Raw genomic sequence first — 18,334 nt, 5'->3', positions numbered from 1 at the left:
AAATTCTCAGATCGTTTTTCAGAGTCCATAGTCTCTCATGGTTCACCTCCCCTTCCAATTGCCCTCAACTCCCTTCTCCTCTCCATCTCCCCTTGTCCTCCATGCTATTTGTTATGCTCCACAAATAAGTGAAACCATATGATAATTGTGGAGTCATCTTTTCTACTGGGTGGAAATCATTTGCATCTCTATTGTACCTCATTAGCCTTTGACAAGTTAACTTCTCATCCTACAGGGTTGTAGCAGAGCAGCCTTAATTGACTAGTCTTTCAAAACTAAGTGTCTCCCCACCCCCATCCTGCCCCCATGGAGTCTGAAGACCCTTAGCCTGGCCTCTCTGAGCCTTCAGCTGCATGAAATTGAAAGCAACTGTGGTCATCTTTGGCCTCATTTCTAGGGTTTCAAAGGACAGTCATCTAGAGAGCAGTGCTGCTGGTACTTAAACCAAAGCTTTCAGAGCCTAGACTTGCCCTCTGTGCTGGGCTGGTATCATCTTCCGGTTTGGAGGGGTGATCAAGAGCCTAAAAATGGGAAAAAGAGTTTAAAATGTTAACATAGATCCATTGGAGCAGGAGAATTCTCAGAGCCTGGAAATGCATCACCTGGAAAAACTATTACAAATGCAGATTTCTCAGTCCTCTGGAGAATATAATTCTCAGCGGGGCCAGTATGGGGCCTGGGATTTTATAGTTTTTCACAGTGCTTCCGGGTGTTGTGCAGTTCCTGGTCTAAGTCCCATGACAACGGCATTGAGAGTATGAGCGACAAATGACGGAGGCTTGCATTATCATCAGCATGGGTGGACAGTGTGAGGATCCTCCAGGGAAAATGAGAGTGGCCAGCAAGGCTGTACCTCTCCAGTGTTTAAGCGCCAGGATACTCTTGACAGACCTAGAAGGAGCACACTCTGGGGGAATGAGGTGTCCGTGAAACTAACCACTGTGGGATGAGCTAAGTAATGTGGACCTGTGCCTAGCAAGGCTGCATAGGTTGTTATCACTTTGTCTTCTCCGGGTGCTTATCTCAAGCGGAGGAAGGAGGGTTGAGCTCCGAGAAGCTGATTTTTGAGCCCTGCTGCCTCTCTCCCCAGAGGGAGTTTTAGAGATTGAAGTTCGGAGAGGCCTTTGAAATGTGTCTGATAGCGAATAAAATAGTCGTTAAAGGGATTGTTCTGGTTATGAAGGTGCTGAGCCTCTGGGGAGAGGGGTCAGGGCTGTTTCAGACTGCAGTGTACTTTTGGGGTCTGGCTGTGCCTCCGCATAGGGCCCTGGCTGCCCCCAGACAGCTCTATTGTTTTTCCCTGGAGAGCAATCTTACGTCTACTATTTGGGGGACAGCTTCTTTTCCCAGGTGGGATTCGGAAGATGCAGGTTTTGCTGGAGGACATAGGGTCTGAGCAGTCTGGGTTTTGCCCCAAGTGAGCGTTTCTGTGGTGGCTTCTATTAGCACTGGGATATCATCTCTGCCTGTCTTGTGGGCTTGTGAGCCCGGAGGGTGTGTGTATGCAGCGGGGGAGCATGTCATAGAAACTGCTTTTCCATCAAAGCCAGAAAAAGGAGGGGGTGGGGTGGGAAATCTTGGACAGTCCTTCTCCCTTCCTGGACTCACTTCACTCACAACTTGTTTCCTGAAAATCCTAATACACTCCAGTGGTGAGAGATGGCTTCCTGCTGAGCTGCTGAGCCAGCCCCTTGTCAGGGAGGAGATGAGAACAAGATGTGGCCGAAGAAGGGGCGGATGGGCCAAGCTGGGCTGCTCATTGACCCCCTAGCCCCCTCTCTGAGTCCCAAGAGCACTGCCAGGGTACCACCTGGACACACAGGCATGGGCGGGCCTGGCTAGGGCTGTGGGGAGGATATGAAAGTGGTGTTTTGTCTCTCAGTAAAATTGCATGGATGGTGGTGATGAAACGTGACCCTTTTGCTTCTGGAAAGAAGGACCTTGGCCAACATTGGCAACCCCATTTGGGGAAAAGGTTGTTGTTTCAAAAAACTGGCCCTGAAGTCCTTATGTATTCATCCTCTTTCTCCTGCCGCGTGCTTTGCTTACCCATATTTTTCTCTGCATATATGCACATCTAGTAGCTCATGACATTTTTGTGACATCCCGTATGTCCCCAAGGCTGCTATCGTTATCATCAAATTGTGGTCTGGACACTGGTTCCTGGAAGTGTTTTAGTTTTATGCTTCCACTTTCTAAGAAAAAACAGAGCAGAAAAGTGCTTAAAAAGTATGGTCTGGGCCAACAGCTCCGGGTCTGAAACCTGGCCCTGACATCGTGCCGGGAGAACTTGGACAAGTTAAATGTGGAGTTTCCAGGGTATTTAGTCACACAGTGGGGAAAGGATTAGGACCTACCTCAGGGGTCTGTTGTACGTGGGTGTGTTCAACGGTTTAACACTTAAATATGTGTGAACTGTTTCGATGGAACTTTTCTGGGTTTTTCAGGTTCAGAATGATCCAGGATGTGGTAGAGGCAGGAAGATGATGGGGTCTTGGGTTTCTGAGGTGTGCCTACCTTAAAAGTTAACTCACTAACTTGTGGTCTAGGGTGGTGCTTCTGCATCAAAATCACTTCGGGAGTTATTACAAAGGATGGCTGAGTTTCTCTCTTCCCCAGTACATCTGCGGTGGGGCCTAGCAATCTACAGTTTTAACTAATTCCTAGACTATGCTGCCGCTGCTGGTCCTGAAACGGCTGTTAGGCAGAAAAAGAAGCAGATCATTCCATGTGGATTCAGAAGACAGAATGAGGCCAGTGGGCGCCAGTTACAGAGAGGTTCTGTGTAAGAACTTTCTCTGACTGCTAAATGGATTCCAAAATGGAGTGGGGGCTCTCATGAGCTCCGTGTCACTGGAGATGTCCACTACTGAATGGCCATCTGGCAGATTCCCTCACAAGTAGAAGGTTCATTCATTCACCTGTTCATTCATCCATTCATCCACTCATTCACAGAGTAAACTTTGTATTGCCTGCTGGGAGGTGGGGAGAAGCCTTGAACAAAGCACCTGTGCCATTGTTCTCAGGGAACCCACAGTCCAGTGAGTTTGGCTAAATGATTACAAAAGTCCCTTGTAACCCTGAGGCTCTGAGAGTCCTATGATGAGATCCTCAGAATAAGGAGCTATAGAACAATGCTTACCCTGCTGAAGACATGGCCAGGGACTGACAAGAATGTGGCCATCTCTGAGGTTCATTCTGGAATGTTCTCTTCGGAGCATCTTCATGTGACTGAATCAATGATTCTCCCGCCCTAAGACTCAAAAAGAGGTTAAAAATGTATTCGCCAGGAGTGCATTTCCTGTGAGAAAATTCAGGTTTCCCACTGGCACTGAGATAGACCATTAAACTCTGAACCCATGACTAGCTGTCCATAATGCTATCTGTGAAAGCAGACCCAGGAAATGGGGTTGAGAATGAGCTAATTGCTTTTTCACCTCTCTCAAGTGATCAGCTGGAGGATTAATGGCTGGGGACAGTTAGGGGGAAAGAAGTACATTCCATCTGTTTTTTCTGGGTTCTTCTGTTAATATTCCTGGTGGAAGCAATGATGATGATTGCTGACCTTTACTGAGCTCACTCTGTGAGTCTAGGCTTGCTGTTAAGCTCTCTTCACGCATTTTCACTTAATTCTTTTTTTGTTAGACTCCCAATTTCTCTTCTCTTAGGGACCTGAGACCCCTCTTTGCCCCTGGACTTCAACTTTCTATAGATGCATTTTGCTTTTAATGTGGCTGAGCTAATTGAAACCTCCACTTGGCTCTTTTATTTTTCTTTAAACTTTTAGAGAAATTCTAGGAACCTTGTTTGGTGTTGCCTTTGCCTTTGGTGAGAGAGTCTTAGCCTCAGCCTCAAGGGGTCTGTGGCAAGGGAGAAACCAATGTCCAATTTTAGAAAAGAAAAGAAAAAAAAACAGAATTGTCTGTAAGGGTAATGCACAGAAGCAGCAGGTCTCAAGAAATCTGAGCCACCAGGTCTCAGAAAAGGCAGGCAAAGGCCGTGCGGGGAAGTCCCGCAGCGGGAACAAAGGAACAGATGAATGACTCCCATCTGGTCGGTTTTTGCCACATCATTCCACTGGCTTAGTGTGGATCGTGGGACACCGTTGGCCAGGGCCAGGTGGGACACTAAAACATGCAACAGGAAAGAGAGTTTCCCTTAAAGAAAACCTGGCATGCTGATACTGAAAGCTGGTGGGCGCCGTGTTAACATTACCAGTGTAGGTCCCAGATCCGAGTCCACGGACCTTGGCAAGTTCTGAGTGTGTGTTTGCGTGTGTATATTCTAGGTTGCAGAAAGCATTGCAATGCTGCTTTAGCTTTGTCTGCTTCCTCTGGTTGTGTCCAAACTAGGTGATGAACCCACTGAATACAAACGAATCCCCTTCCTCCTGGTTTTCTTTTTGTTCCCGAGGCCCTTATGGCGGCTTATTTTCTTGTGCTAGGAGAAGCTTGGGTGGTTCTTCCTGGGTCGTTGAGAATGGCTGGCCGCTGTTTCCAGGAGGGCAGAGGCCATCACCTAAAGAGACAAAAGCCTGTGTTTATTCTTTGCAGGTACCTTTTTGCTCCAGCCTACACGGAAACCCATTACACTCCAAGTGGCAGCCCTCAGACCACCAGGCTGAAATCTGAGGTAAGTTCAGGTCAACAAAGATCTGCAGTTGGCCTTTCCTCGTCCCACCCCTGGGGAGTGAGGAGATGTATGGTGGAGACAGACCCCCTCTGAAGGGTTTGTTTGCCCTGACCCAAGACCAAGGGCGTGAGCAGGAGAAGCATTCTGTAAATTTGTTGTCTCTTAAGGCCACCCTCTTCTCTGCTGGCTAAAATGGTCAGATGAACAGTAGTTCAGGTAATTGCATCTGATTAAAATTGGTATAAATCATTACGAAGCATACATTTTCTTTGTTGGGTGTTAATCACCCACATATTAACAAAAGTGTAAGTGAAGGAAATGAGTTACCAGGGATCCTGCCGTGTCACTTAATTAGATGTTTAATTGATCCTTTCCCATATGGATGGATAAGGTTTTGTAGTCTGCCTTCTCAATGTGATTTCAGGCTATGCAGATTTTCTTGTTTTGCTGCTGTGTTTATATTGGATTTTTTTTTTCTTTCAAAGTGTTTTTGAGTTCAGATATTTGCACAAAGATTTGTCACTTAAAAAATGGTCTTTCAGGGGCGCCTGGGTGGCTCAGTGGGTTAAAGCCTCTGCCTTCGGCTCAGGTCATGATCCCAGGATCCTGGGATCGAGCCCCGCATCGGGCTTTCTGCTCTGCAGGGAGCCTGCTTCCTCTCCTCTCTCTCTCTGCCTGCCTCTCTGCCTACTTGTGATCTCTGTCTGTCAAATAAATAAAAAAATCTTTTAAAAAAAAAATGGTCTTTCAGGGGCGCCTGGGTGGCTCAGTTGGTTTAGCATCCAACTCTTGATTTCAGCTCAGGTCATGATCTCAGGGTCCTGGGATTGAGCCCCGAGTTGGGCTCTGCACTCAACTTGGAGTCTGCTTGTCCTTCTCCCTCCTCCTGCTGGACTCTCAAATAAATAAATAAGTAAAACCTGTTAAAAAAAATAGTCTGTCAAATCATTTGTCATATGGATGCATTTTAGTGTGCTTCACCACACCCCACTGGTGGGCATTTAAGGTAGTGAACTGTACCCATTTCACGGTTTGCTGACTTTTCCTACCAGGGGACCGTTAGTGTTGGCGGGATCAGAGCAGTGGTTCTTAGCTAGGAGTAATTCTGCCTAAATCATCTCTTTTACTTAAACTTTTGTTAACATAAAGAAAATAGGTTTCATGTTGATGAGGTCAATTTTAATCAGATGCAGTTACCAAAAAATATTCTATTTGTTTGGTTGACCATTTCAGCCAGCAAAGGAGGGGACACTTGGTGGCGTCTGGAGACAGTTTTGACTGTCACAACTGGGAGGTGGATGCTACTGGCATCTGGTGGGTAGAAGCCAGGAAAGCCGCTAAGTGTCCTATAATGCATAAGGTGGCCCCTCCACAACAGAGAGTTATGCGGCCCCAAATGTCAACAGTGCCCAAGATGAGAAACTCTGGATTAGAGTGAACTTTCTCAGTATGTGCAGATGAGATAGGGTGAAGGAGGGAAGATGGACTCCAGCAGGAGCAGCAGTGGTCTTCTGCCTTTGGGGCAGGACGTCATGGAAGTTGGTGGCATGCAGATGCGGAGTATGGTGAATAGGGTAGCCCCTTAGCCTCAGTGTTCTTCTGTAAGCTTCTCGTGGAATCAGAGAAGCTTCATGGGTCTCCATGACCCATCTTTAAAATATCTCTGCTGGAGCGCAGATGTCCAGAAGACAACGACAGCCACTCTCCATCAGTAAAAGCTCAGATTAGTTTATCAGATTAGCCTTGAATGGGGAAAGGGACCCAGGACTTCTAAGTTTTGACAGATCTGAGAGGTTGGGAGCATAGCAATCAGGTAGCTGAGGAGCTGTGTTCCATCAATGCTGTCTTCTTCACCAAGACCTTTCTGGAGGGGGGAGGAGTTGTCAGTGTGGCCAGGATCCACGGGCAGGCAGGTTGACCTTGTCTTCTCATCTCTGGGGAGGCTCTCTAGGTGTGGCTCCTCGCCTTCTTCAGTGCCCCTTGGTCGAAACTCCCTCCATTATGGAGACCTCCACTCTCTGCCTCCAGGGAGACAGGGAGGAAGCAGGCGTGCCTCGAAAGCCCCAAGGCCTCACCAAGCACTGTCCTCTGAGTTTGGCTTTGGCACTTCTCCACCCGCAGCTCAAGAATGGGTCTCAGTGCACAAGTTTGCCATGAGCTCATACTTCCTGCTGTGAAAGCCCCCTTGGGTGGCCCCCTCAGCCTGAGAGGCTGAGAAGGAATGCGGTGACTTCATGACTGTTCATTTACTTGTTCTTTGTGCCCTCAGCGTCAGGCAGAGATGCTGTGAGGGCCTTTCAGAAACAAAGGAGTGGAAGAGAACTTCCCCTCACCCCTAGAACACCCCTCCTTCCTGAAGGTCCTGTTGACCGAAGCACATCCTAGCTGCAGTATGGGACGACCCATTATTTTCGTACATCCCTCCTACTGGATTCTTGCAAAGCTCCCATCCAGCCCCATGGAACTCCTTTTCCTCTTTCTTACCTGGGAGCTGAGGGCTTCAAAAAGAAATGAGAATAGAATACACCATTTAGCTGTGCCTGACCCAAACATGGAGGGCTACGCCCTGCGACCAGCCTTGGCCTGGGCTACTGGGAGCCCTGGGAACCGTCAGACTCATCCTTCAGGCCAGCGGAGTTCAGATTTGGAGTCTGAGGCCAGGCATGTGGACTTTAACCAGCTCTGTGACCTTAACCAATGCTTTTGTCCACACTGGTATTGAGTTTCTTCATCAGAAAATTGGATATATTAAGATCTGACTCTCAGAGCTATAGAAGGGTAAGATGAGTCACCGATTTTGTGGGAATTTGTAAACATATCTGCCAGCGCCACATTTTACTCATGAGGAAATTGAGAAGAGAGAAAGTAACATGCTTATGTTCAGATAACCAGCCAATGGCAAGGCTTAGACTAGAATTAAGTCCCTGGTGGGGCTGGAAGAGAGTAGAGCTGTGACCAGTTCATTCCTGCACACTTTCCTGGGGCTGCTTTTGCTCAGAGAGGCTGGCGAGTCTCAAGTTAGGCTGCCGTGGTTCCAGTCTCCGCCTGGCTGTGTGACCTTGTGAGCCACAGGAAACCTCTCCCACCTTTAATTTCCCTTTTTAAAAAAATGGCAGTTAAAATACCTACCTCATAAGGCTGTGAGATTGTCAGAATTAAAGGAAAAAAAATCTCCATTAGTTTTTTTTCCAGTCTCCAGGGCTAGATGGATGTTAGCCTCATGGTTTACAATAGAAATGGCAGGTATCATTAGCATGTGTGATGATGTGTGTGAAAGTGCTTGGTCGATCTAAAGCATGTTATTAAAGTCCACTGTTATGCTGTTTGAGAGGACACCTTGGTGAACACTATTAGCATCATCTCAAAGATGGGAAGAGGCCCGGGGATTCTTCGTGTCCATCCCTGGATTTGAATTCTCTTGATTTGTAGAGGGACCCGGATTTTTGAAACTGTAGCTGATCCTCATTTCTGAATTTTTTGACTCTCCATCATTCCAACATCTGCAAACCCCACTGACCCTATATGGGCCTGGCCTCGTCTTCCACTGGTGAATGATTCGGGCTGTGGAGTTCATGGCCCTGTGGCTGAGTTGTAAGGATCGGTTCAGAAGCTGCGAGTTTGATGATACGTCTCCAGGTCTTGGGAGTCTGGCAGAGGGGGAGAACTGTGTGACAGGCCGGCATCTGCAAGCAGGTGGAATCCTGGCTGGAAGGAGGGTTATGCCTGCCTCACCTTCCTTCACAGGTGCCGGCATAGCACCTTTCCTCAGTGTTCCTCTGAATGCCGGCATCTGGCGCATTGGAAGTCCAGGAGAGTTTGATGCAAAGAGAGAAGCCGCTGCCTATCTCTTGTCCTGAGCTAGAATGGGTGGAGGAGCCGAGCCACACTGCCAGCCAGCAGGTTGTCGCCATGAGAGAGGACACCAGTGCTCTGGACCCTGCCCCTGAGCTGAGTTCCGGCCTGGCCCGTAGCCTGTGACCTGGCATGTGGCTCAGCTGTGTATGACCCAGAATTGGTGTGGGACCACTGAGGGTTCAGGCCCTTGGTGGGCTTCCGGCTCCCTCGTGGCCACATCCCACCTTTGACTTTAAGGCCTGTATCACGATCACTAAGGTTTATTGCCCACCACAGGTCCTCAATGGAGAGTTTTCTCACAAGCACCTCATGAGGTAGAGACCAAAGACACTGGAGGTTGGAGGGAGGTTGTGGAACTGTTTCGACCACAGGCAGGTGTGGGCGCTTGCATGTAGATCCAGCCGGGCCGCACCAGCATGCGTGCATTTAGTCATCAGGCCATTGCCCTGCCCAGAGCTGGGCGGGAGGTGGGGCCAGAGAGTGCAGACGAATGGGTTTGCGAACGAATGGGTTTGCCGCCTCCTGGGTCCTGTCCCTGCTGGCTTTGGACCGAGGAACGACCACAACAAGTGTGGTCCTAGTGAGGGATCGCCGGGCAGATCGTAGGCAGATGCCCGAGATTTCTGATTGAACCTGCCTGGGCACTGTGGGGAAAGAAAAAACTCCCATGTCTGCAGCTGCAGAGCTCAGACCCTTCCTAACACCTTTGCGAAATCCCTCTCTGCCCTGGGGATTTTTCCTTCTCTCTGTTCTGAGCAGCTGAGCTCCCTTGAACTATGTGGGAAGAAGTTTATAGGAGTGTGCCCCTGTGTGTGCTGGGGACAGTCGTGGGCTGCGCCCATCGGTCTCTTTGGTGCTTCGCTGCTCCCAGCTATGTCCCGGGTGGCCTCTTAGATGCTCTGGTTCCCCTACTTATAATACACTCGGCTGGCACCTCCAACTTGGATTTCAAGCCTCTCTTTAGAGTTTGTAATTAAATCTCTGTATGGCTTTTTAATTAAGATTGGCTCTCGCAAGACGCTAAGTCCCAGGAAGGCTGGAGACGTGCGTGCTCTCTCCTTGTTGTGTCTCCTGGATGTAGCGGGAGGCCTGGCCCGGAGCAGCATTCAGCAGCTGCTTGTAGTCAAGGGGAGTCCAGCCAGGTCAGGAGGACCAGATGGCTCTGAGACACACTGATGTGAGAGTAGCTTCAGCCCTCCAGGCGTCTGTGGCTGCAGGTGCCAAATCGGGTTTGATCCAGGCGCACAGGGATTCAGGGAGGGGGGAAGTGGGGAGCTCTCCGTTTCCCAGGGCTGCTGTGGCAAAGCACTGTGAACTTAGAGGTGCAAACACAGTTCCGGAGGCTGGAAGTCCAAAATCACGGTGTCAGCAGGGCCAGGCTTCCTCTGTGGTCTCTAGGGAAGGATGCTTCCTTGCCTCGTCCAGCTTCTGGCAGCCCCCGTCAGTCCATGGTGCTCCTTGGCTTGCAGCTGGATCACCCTAATCTCTGCAGCCGACTTCAGATGGCCTCTTCTCTCTCCCTCGGGCTCTCTGTGTCCTCCCCTCTTTTTCTAAGGACATCAGTCCAGTATGACTTCATCTGAACTTAATGCCATCTGAAAAGACCCTGTCCCAAAGAAGGTCACATTCTGAGATTCTGGGAGGACACGCATCTCAACTCTGCAGGGGATCCCGGAGGTGACTCGAGCGGGGAGGCAGTCTCTTCAGAAGCCATCGTGGCCTGTAGCCACGTGTCATGGCAAGAGCCCTGAGCTAGACCTGATGTCCTGGCTTCTCTAACAGGGAGACCTTTAGCAAATCTTTCTGCTTCTCTGAATCTCGGTTGTTCATCTGTTCACTGGAATGATGACATCTGCTCTGTCCCAGGACTATTACGAGGATCAAATAAAAGGGTGGTTTAGGAAGCTCTTTGCAGACTGTAAGTTAGGGCGTGCATAATCGTCCCTAACCTTCACAGGACATGAACGTTGCCAAGCTTATCAGTGTCCTTTCGCCTGACCAGCCCCCTCTTCTCCTCGCTAGGACCACTGCTTTTACCACGGGACGGTGAGGAAGGCCGAGCAGTCCAGTGTGACACTCAGCACGTGCCGGGGAATGAGGTAAGAGGCCCTGGCCGCGCTGGGGGGCGCCTGGCACTCCCCGCACGCGTGGAATTTTTAGGACAAGCAGGGCTGGCCTTGGGCAGGGACCTTGAGAGGCTGTCCATTGAGAGTGTATGCAAGCCAGTTCTGCGAAGGGCTGAGCTTCGGAGAGACAAGGAAAGTCCCAGATAATCCACAGATTCACTGGGCTTGAGCTTTCTCTTTCTTGAGGAACTTCAGGTTTCTTTATTATTTAGGCATGGGGAAGCCAGCAGGTCAGGAGATGACTACCACTGAAAAAACAGTTTGCTGTACTCAAGATCCCAAGAGAAGGGGCACACCACATAGGGAAGCACAGGGGTCAGTCAGGGGCCAGGTTGTGGGAGGTGAGGGGATGTGGGCAGGAGTCTTCGCTTCGGTTTCTATAGGAAGAAACCGGCACGGCAGGGTAAGCTGGCTTTGGATTGGCCACTTTGAAGTGGGATCTGGGGCAAAAGGGCTGTTCCTAGTTGTCTGGCACCAGCTCCCAGGGTGATCAGGGCAGGGGGACTGGCTAATAGGGTGGCACCTGCCCCCGGGGTGATCTGGGCAGGGGGACTGGCCGAGAGGGTGAGAGCCTGCATCTCAAAGTTGTTTACCGTCCCTAGGAATTGGCTAATCCTGAGAAGGGCAAGGCCCCAGCTGTCAAAGCATCATCATAATACAGAAAATAAAAGTCATGGTTCATACACTTGAAATGAGCGTGAGCGCTTATTCCCACTTCTCCTTTGCTCTTTGCTGGTCTCAGAACTAGCAGGAGATGAAAAAGGAACCGGGCATTTAGGAGAAGAGGAGGGAGGAAGAGAAGGGAGAAGCTAGGTGATTTTCAGGATGACAGGCGAGGCAGAGAATCTATGTTATCTAGAGCCCTCTACCGTGAAGCCCTGTGCTGAGACTTCACCCAGGCTCACATGCAAGTGCAAGGCCCCTCGTGCTGAGATCCTGTGTGTTTGTTTATAAATTGGGCCATATCTCCTCTGTAAGGCTTCTCAGTGCGTCTGCCGGAGGGAATTAGGCAGGAAATGAGCTTTGGCTGGAAGACCATAACCGTGGCTCCCGATCCTCTGCTCAGATGACCTGGTTGAGCCAAGCCAACTGGTCTCCAGTGGTGTTTACAGGCCCAGCTGCCACCACCTGCGGTCTGCAAGTAAACAATGTCTGTCCCAAGAAGGAAGAAAGGGAACACGCAGGTGTGACTCGCTTCTCCCTGCCTCTGCCTCTGTGTCCAGGGTCTGGAGCAGTGGGAACTTGGCTTGGGTTCTCACAAATCATTCCCGCAGCCGTGCTGACAGGGGGAAACCGGCTGAGCCGCCCATGTGTTTGTGTTCTGCACGCTTCCCTCTACTGCAGTCACCCATCTTACTTTCCCAGCCTTCTCACTGCACACCTTAAGAACTGAGGTTCTTAAGTGGGCCCGGCTGGCTTAAGAGCCGGAAACGTATACCAGATGTCTCATTCGGACCCTAGAGAAGGAACAGCTGCAGCAGCAGCAGACTTCAGACCCATGTAACCCTCAAGTCCCTCCCCACGGCTCATAAAGCCATGCTTCGTGGAGCAACCTCCATAGTGATGGCGCTTCTCTTCTGGGAACGTGCTCTTTTGATTGGAGAAAATAGGTAGGATTTATACCAAATGGAATCTTTGGCTGGTCATACAAATACAGAGGAGTTCCCCTGAGTTTCCAGAGTTTCCAGATTGTTACGGGCCCTCTCTTCTCTCCAAAGCAATGTTTGAGTGACTTTAATTGGAGCAGTGATCCATGACCATGAATGAAAACAAATTCAAGTAGTACAAAAGAGAGGGTACCATGAAAGATAGGGTCCTTTTTCACCCGGGATTTCCAGGCCCCCCTCCACCAGCGGCAGCCATTGGTAGCAGTTTCTTGTTTATCCTTTTAGAAATATTTCTTGCGAAAAAAGAACATTGGTAGGTCACATCCTGTTTTATAATTGTATTTGGGCTGCTGACACCTTTGAGAATTGTGTGACAGCTATGGATCCTTACAAAAAACACCAGCAGGAAGATGGGGCATACCATTTCACTAGGGATGTTGGGTGTCCGGGCCCCCCGGCCCGTCTCTGATCAACAACTCATCCTTTAAATGTCCACCTGACTTCTTACATGCACAAACGCTTTGCAGAGGAGCACATAGGATCAATGTAAGGAGGGATGGTTATCTGTGAAGGAATCCAGACAGTATCGGGATGAAGTGACCGTGAGTGAACCTGCAGGTTCTAGGAGACACGCTGTGTGTGTATATGCGTGTGTATGTGTCCCTAGCTCGCTCTCTGCCAGCAAGAGAGGTATTGATTGCAGTAAAACTTTTTTTTTAACCTGATTGGTAAGTTGCTTATTTTTAAACAAAATGCTGTTTAAAAGTTATTATTGCATAACTGATGTGTTAACCATTCAAATAATCTAGTGTCAAGTTAAAAGAAGTGGACGTTCCTCATCCCCTCCCACCGTTCCAACCAGTTGCTCTTGGGGATATATATAATTGAAAGACGTAAGTGTGTGTATACATGGTGTTTCTTAATCCAAATAAGATAACCCTATACATAACACTATGAACTGTTTTTCTCACTTAACATTATGTCTTAGGCACACATAGACCTAGCTCATTCTTCAAATGGCTACATAGTGTCTTTATGAAGGTCAGACAAGTTTAATTACATTGAAGGTCTTTCAAGGATATATATAGTAAATCTGATAACAGCTCTGTCCTCAAAACCCTGGGCCCCACTTCCACTGTGGTTATACTGACCCTTCGCCCCAGGATCTAGGTCTGTGAGAGAGGGTGGGAGAGAGAACGTGAGATCAGAAATGCGAGAGAATGTGTAAGAATGTGTGCATGATGGCCTGGAAGGAGCTCAGAATTTAGTCAAGGGACCCACCTTTGAGACTCCACACCTCCTGGAGATGGGGTCTCTGAGTTTTGCCTTTCCTGAATCATTCTCTGCTTGTCTTTGCCGTGGCTGGACTGGCGTCTCCCGTGGGCCTTCATTGTGGATGGTGCTCATGGGGCAGAGGCTGGAAGGGGACAGTGGGTCCGGGGTCCGGGGGCTGGGGTCAGGGCCCCCCTGGGGAATGAGGAGCCTGTTCACCAGAAGGCTGGGATCTGCCCCAGCTCTAACATTAACTCACTGGGTAACCGTGCACGTTCCTTTTTCCCTGGGCTTTGGTTCTTCTCATCTGAAAAAGAAAACAGATCAGATCACGCAAAGGACTGTTGAACGTTGAAAGTTCTGAGCTACAGAGAGTGCATGGTCCCAGGGAGGCCGGTGCCTGGGGCGGGAGGGGGTGGCAGCAAGCCAGCCCTGTCAGCCCCTCTCCTGGGGAGGGGCATGGCCTTCTGCCTTTGAAAACCTGGCCTGGCTTCTGAAGAACACATCATAAACGCTGCCTCTGTGTCCGGCACAGAGTAAGCCGTGACATGTGTGGATCCTGGAGTCGAACCAGTCTCAGTCTAGAGCCTAATCCCCGGTGTTGGTTTTCTCGCCTATAAAATGAGAACATCTGTGACATCTTCGGTGGATTTACATTAGGGGATGAGGGCGGTCTCCTTTAGAGCAGGGACTCCTTTCAGTCCTGTTGCCTCCCCAGTGCCTAAAACAGTCCCTGGCACATTGTAGGTTCCGTATATGTGTGCTGAGTGGCTAGGGAACGGCTCCCTGTACTCCAGTCAGTTATCACAGCCACGGTGTGAGCCAGCCAGCACTGTGGACTTAGCACAATGCTAGTAGACAGCAGCCCGAGTTTGAGCCAGGTGTGCTCCCTCCTGAGCTTACGCTCTCCACTTGTGCCTTGTCACCTCATACCCAAGGGAGCGCATCACCTACGTGCCTTCTTCCTTCTGTGCCGCTTTTGATGCTCGCAATACCTTTTTCTCATTGGATGCAGATTGGGGCCAGGGCGGGGAGGGGAGGGAAAGAAGGGGAACAGGGTGGTTACCTCTTAGGGCAGCTCTGGATGTAGGGACCTGGGATGTGTCTCCTTAGGTTTAGTCCTGAATGGACACATTCCTACGAGGCACTTCTTGCCTAGGTCGTTCAAGGGTGCATTTGGGGGAGTCCCGTGATCGTTCAGGAGTTAAGCACGAATCACCCGCCACTGCCTGCCTGCCCTTCCTTGCCAAGGTTCCTCTGTATAATTTCATTTATATCAAGCTCTTAACAATGAGCAATAGGGTGGAGAGTGGACTGGAGAATAGCGCATGAGGTCCCAGCTTCCCGGCTTCCTGCGTCCCCTCCTGTGCCCCCTGCCTGAGCTCTGCCAGTGCTTACATTTAGCAAATTAGATCAACTGAGGCTCCTGGAAAGATAAATGACCTGTGGGTGCTCAGGGGAGAGCAGCTAGCAGGATTTGGGGGTGATGATGGGGGGCCACGGGAAGTGGATTCTAAGAAATCCCCTGACCATTGTGGGAGCTGGTGCTCACTGTGAAGTGCTGGGGCTCATGCCAGCTTCTCCTCCAACCCAGGCAGTCGGGGAGGACTGCAGCTGTGCCATGGGGCCGTTACCAGGGACCACAGTAGGGGGAGGGGTGGGGAGTGGCCACAAGTTCTCAGTGTCCTGAGACCTAGTATCTGCCACTCTCCGAAGCAGAATCGTCTGGGCCTTTGTGAAAGGACAGGCTTCTGCCACCAAGCCTGGGCTCCAGGCCAGATTTCCTGAGTGTGCCTGCGCTGGGAATTACGGCTCGACTTGTTTATGCTGCAGATGCTCCAGCCCCAGAATCAGAGTCTCCGACATCTGTCACGTTAATGTACACCGCAGAATGGTCTGATAGGTAGCTCTGGGGGCTCTGATCCTGGAGATCTATGACCCCTCAGTTTGGAACTCACTGATGGAGGCAGTGGCCCAGAGGCTGCCAGAACTTAAATCTTTGGCTCCGGATACCCATCAGACCTTGTTATGCAACCTCTCTGGGGCTCAGTTTCCTCATCTATAAAATGGGACTCATGATGATGCCTTATAACGCTGAAAAAAAGAAAAAAAGAATGATGATTATAAGCCCAGAGCCTGGCCTATGGTTAACTCTCAAAAAAATGGCCTCTCACAAGGAAAATGGGCTAAATGCCTCCTTTGTCTTCTTATCTCCCGACAGACTGGTATCTTGCTTCTGACAGGCCGATCTTACCTCTGCGGAGAGTTACTCATGCCTGTCAGCTGTAGCCATCTGTAAACCGGGAGTATCTTTCTGCCCTACTCTACAGGGCTGTGTGACAGAGGTAGTGTGACAGTGTGGTTAAGGTTGTGAGACCTGGGACCAGACTGCTTGTGTTCTGACTACCTGTGTGACTTGGGGCAGTTTATTAACCTCATCTAGCCTTAGTGCTCTTGTTTGCACAATGGGGGTCAGAAATGTTAGGGTGAAGAAGGAAATACTCAGCACAGTGCCCGGGCTATAGCAAAACCTCCACATTGCCACCATGATTAATATTACTCACCATGGACCAAACTCTGGCTTGGTCTCTGCTCTGTTTGACCAGAGGCGGGTTCAAGCAACGCCTGCTGGGTCGGCCCCATGGGGACCTTCACTGGTTCCTGTGCGGAACTTTCCACTCACTAGGTGTTATCCTCGCAGCCACAACCTGATGGGCATAAAACCATCATCTGACTTGCTGTCAAGCCCTCTGTCTCCAATGTTTGGAGTCACTGGGGGAAACTGAGGTCATGGGAGGGGCCTTGGTCAGCCGCGATGAGAAGAAAAGCTTGGGAACAGGATGCCCACAGTGGCTCTGCCCTCTGCCCTTTCCTGTCTGGACTCGAGAGCGGATGTGACCCTGGCTGTTCACCCACTCCCACCTCCAGCTGTTGAGGGAGCACTTGGGTGTCCTGCCGAGGGGGTTGCTGTGTCAGCCTGGGTGAGGCAGCCGGGAAGTCGTCAGGCTCCTGGGCACCGGAATGAGGTCAGCCAGGGATGGGTTCCAGGAAGGCTGCTGCTGATCCGCTTGGCGCTATCTCTCCGGCAAGCATCACAGGCTCTTCCCAAAGGGGAAAACCTGGGTGGGGATTTGAGGGGGTAGGGGTGGAGGTGGAAGCTGGGGCAGCCAGAGAGAGGTCCTGCCAGTTTGGAGAGGCAAAGACCGACTTGGAGATACTTTAGCTTTGAAATTTCTGGACAGATGAGGGCCTGAGGCTTTGGAGCCCATGAAATACTACTGGTGCCCTGGGACTTATTACTGGGCTTCTTCCTCCCGCAGAGCCCTGACTGAATGCCTTCCTTTGCTACAGTATTCATCTCACCGCATCACGCCTGCTACATGGGCCCATACTCACCCTTCCATGGATTATGTGTGGTAGTGATCAGTAGTAGGTCATGGCCTTGGAAGCCTCATTGATGTGATGCTCCCAGGCAGCTGTGTCCAATCCATTAGCGTTAGGGGCGATGAAACCTTTGTGCTCTGTTATATACTCTGTTCTGTACTCTAGTGGTTTATTCCCAGGTTCAGAGTCTAAGCTCCACAGGGGCCGGGACTCTGTCTGTCTTGTTCACGTCTCCATTCTCCTCATCTGGCTCGATGCCTGGCACATAGCAGGAGCTCAGGAAACCATGAATGACTGACTTGAATGAATGACCGTCCTCCAATGAAACTGAGAATGACTTGAGAACAGGGATTATGTCTAGATCACATCTAGTACAGGTGAAAAGTTCAGTGAGTGAAAGAATAAAATGAATGAACGCATGTCCTTATTCTTAGTTCAGTGTTTGTGTCTATAACCAGGAGCCAAGAGTAGTCTCAATCCTTGGTTGTGGACATAACTTCACTGAAGAGCAGCCCCACTCAGGCTAGTAGCAATCACATCGGTGATGCCTCTAGCTTCGGTTTCTTATGTACACAAAAATCTTTCTATTTAATATCTGGAGTCCTGTTAAATTAGTTAATTATCATTTGCATTTACACATGGGAAAAGTGAGCGATTTTTTTTTTTTTAAAGAGATTTGTTGAAGACCATTTGACAGCTTAATGTTGGAGTGAACACCAGAACTTGGACTCCCCACTCCCACACCACTGTTTTCCTTTCCAGTCACCAGGCCATCATTTTCTCAGTCTCTAGGTTTCAACTTTTGATTTGTCATATGCCATGTTTGAGTTGGGGGGCTTTTTGGAATCCTTGTCTTACCATCCTTTATATATTAACTGTCCTTGGTGAGCCTTTTTATACCCTTTCAGCTTCTCCGTAACCAGCTTTCAGTACTTGCAATTGTGTACCAGCCTTCATATACATGTACAGATTTCCCTGGAGAGAAAGTCCGAGTTGATGTCAGATTCTTACCAAAAGGGTCATGATCCCATAGTAAAGTTAAGAACCAACGATCAGAACCAACCATGTCACTTTGTATATGGAAAACCTGAGGCCTGAGCAAGAGACTTTTCCAAGACTATAATCTTTGACCAGAGATTCTGTTTCTCCCATTGACAGAGGACTGATTGTGGTGAGCAGTAACCTCAGCTATATCATCGAGCCCCTGCCTGACAGCAAGGGCCACCACCTTATTTACAGATCTGAACATCTCAAGCTACCCCTGGGGAACTGTGGGGCCGAGCACTCCAAGTCCACCCCCAGGGACTGGGTCCTTCATTTCACCAACCAGACCAAGAAACGACTTCGCAGGGTGAGTCTCAGTATAAGAATCAACCTGGGGGTAGGTTTGTCCCCTCTGAGGATCCTTCCTTTGGATCCATGAGTATTTCCAAATTAAAAGAGATGGCCAGGGAGGAA

The 18,334-nt window shown here is 49.8% G+C and overlaps 1 protein-coding gene across 3 annotated transcripts in view; it reads left to right on the top strand.

The window, feature by feature from the left end:
• The window catches only part of ADAM19 (ADAM metallopeptidase domain 19), a 79,837-nt gene that overhangs the window by 26,994 nt on the left and 34,509 nt on the right, over nt 1-18,334 (top strand). For 2 of the 3 annotated variants that reach the window (XM_047729655.1, XM_047729654.1), the window contains exons 4-6: nt 4,554-4,632; nt 10,510-10,586; nt 18,035-18,227. In XM_047729655.1, the coding sequence (XP_047585611.1) occupies nt 4,554-4,632; nt 10,510-10,586; nt 18,035-18,227 (349 nt within the window). Of the gene's footprint in view, nt 1-4,553; nt 4,633-10,509; nt 10,587-18,034; nt 18,228-18,334 lie in introns of those variants that run through there. The other variant, XM_047729656.1, reaches the window with a different exon arrangement.

This window comes from Lutra lutra, chromosome 5, assembly GCF_902655055.1.
Source record: "Lutra lutra chromosome 5, mLutLut1.2, whole genome shotgun sequence".
Classification (NCBI taxonomy): Eukaryota; Metazoa; Chordata; class Mammalia; order Carnivora; family Mustelidae; genus Lutra; species Lutra lutra.
Note: the sequence above shows the minus strand (reverse complement) of the source record. Positions and strands in the feature narration are given on the sequence as shown.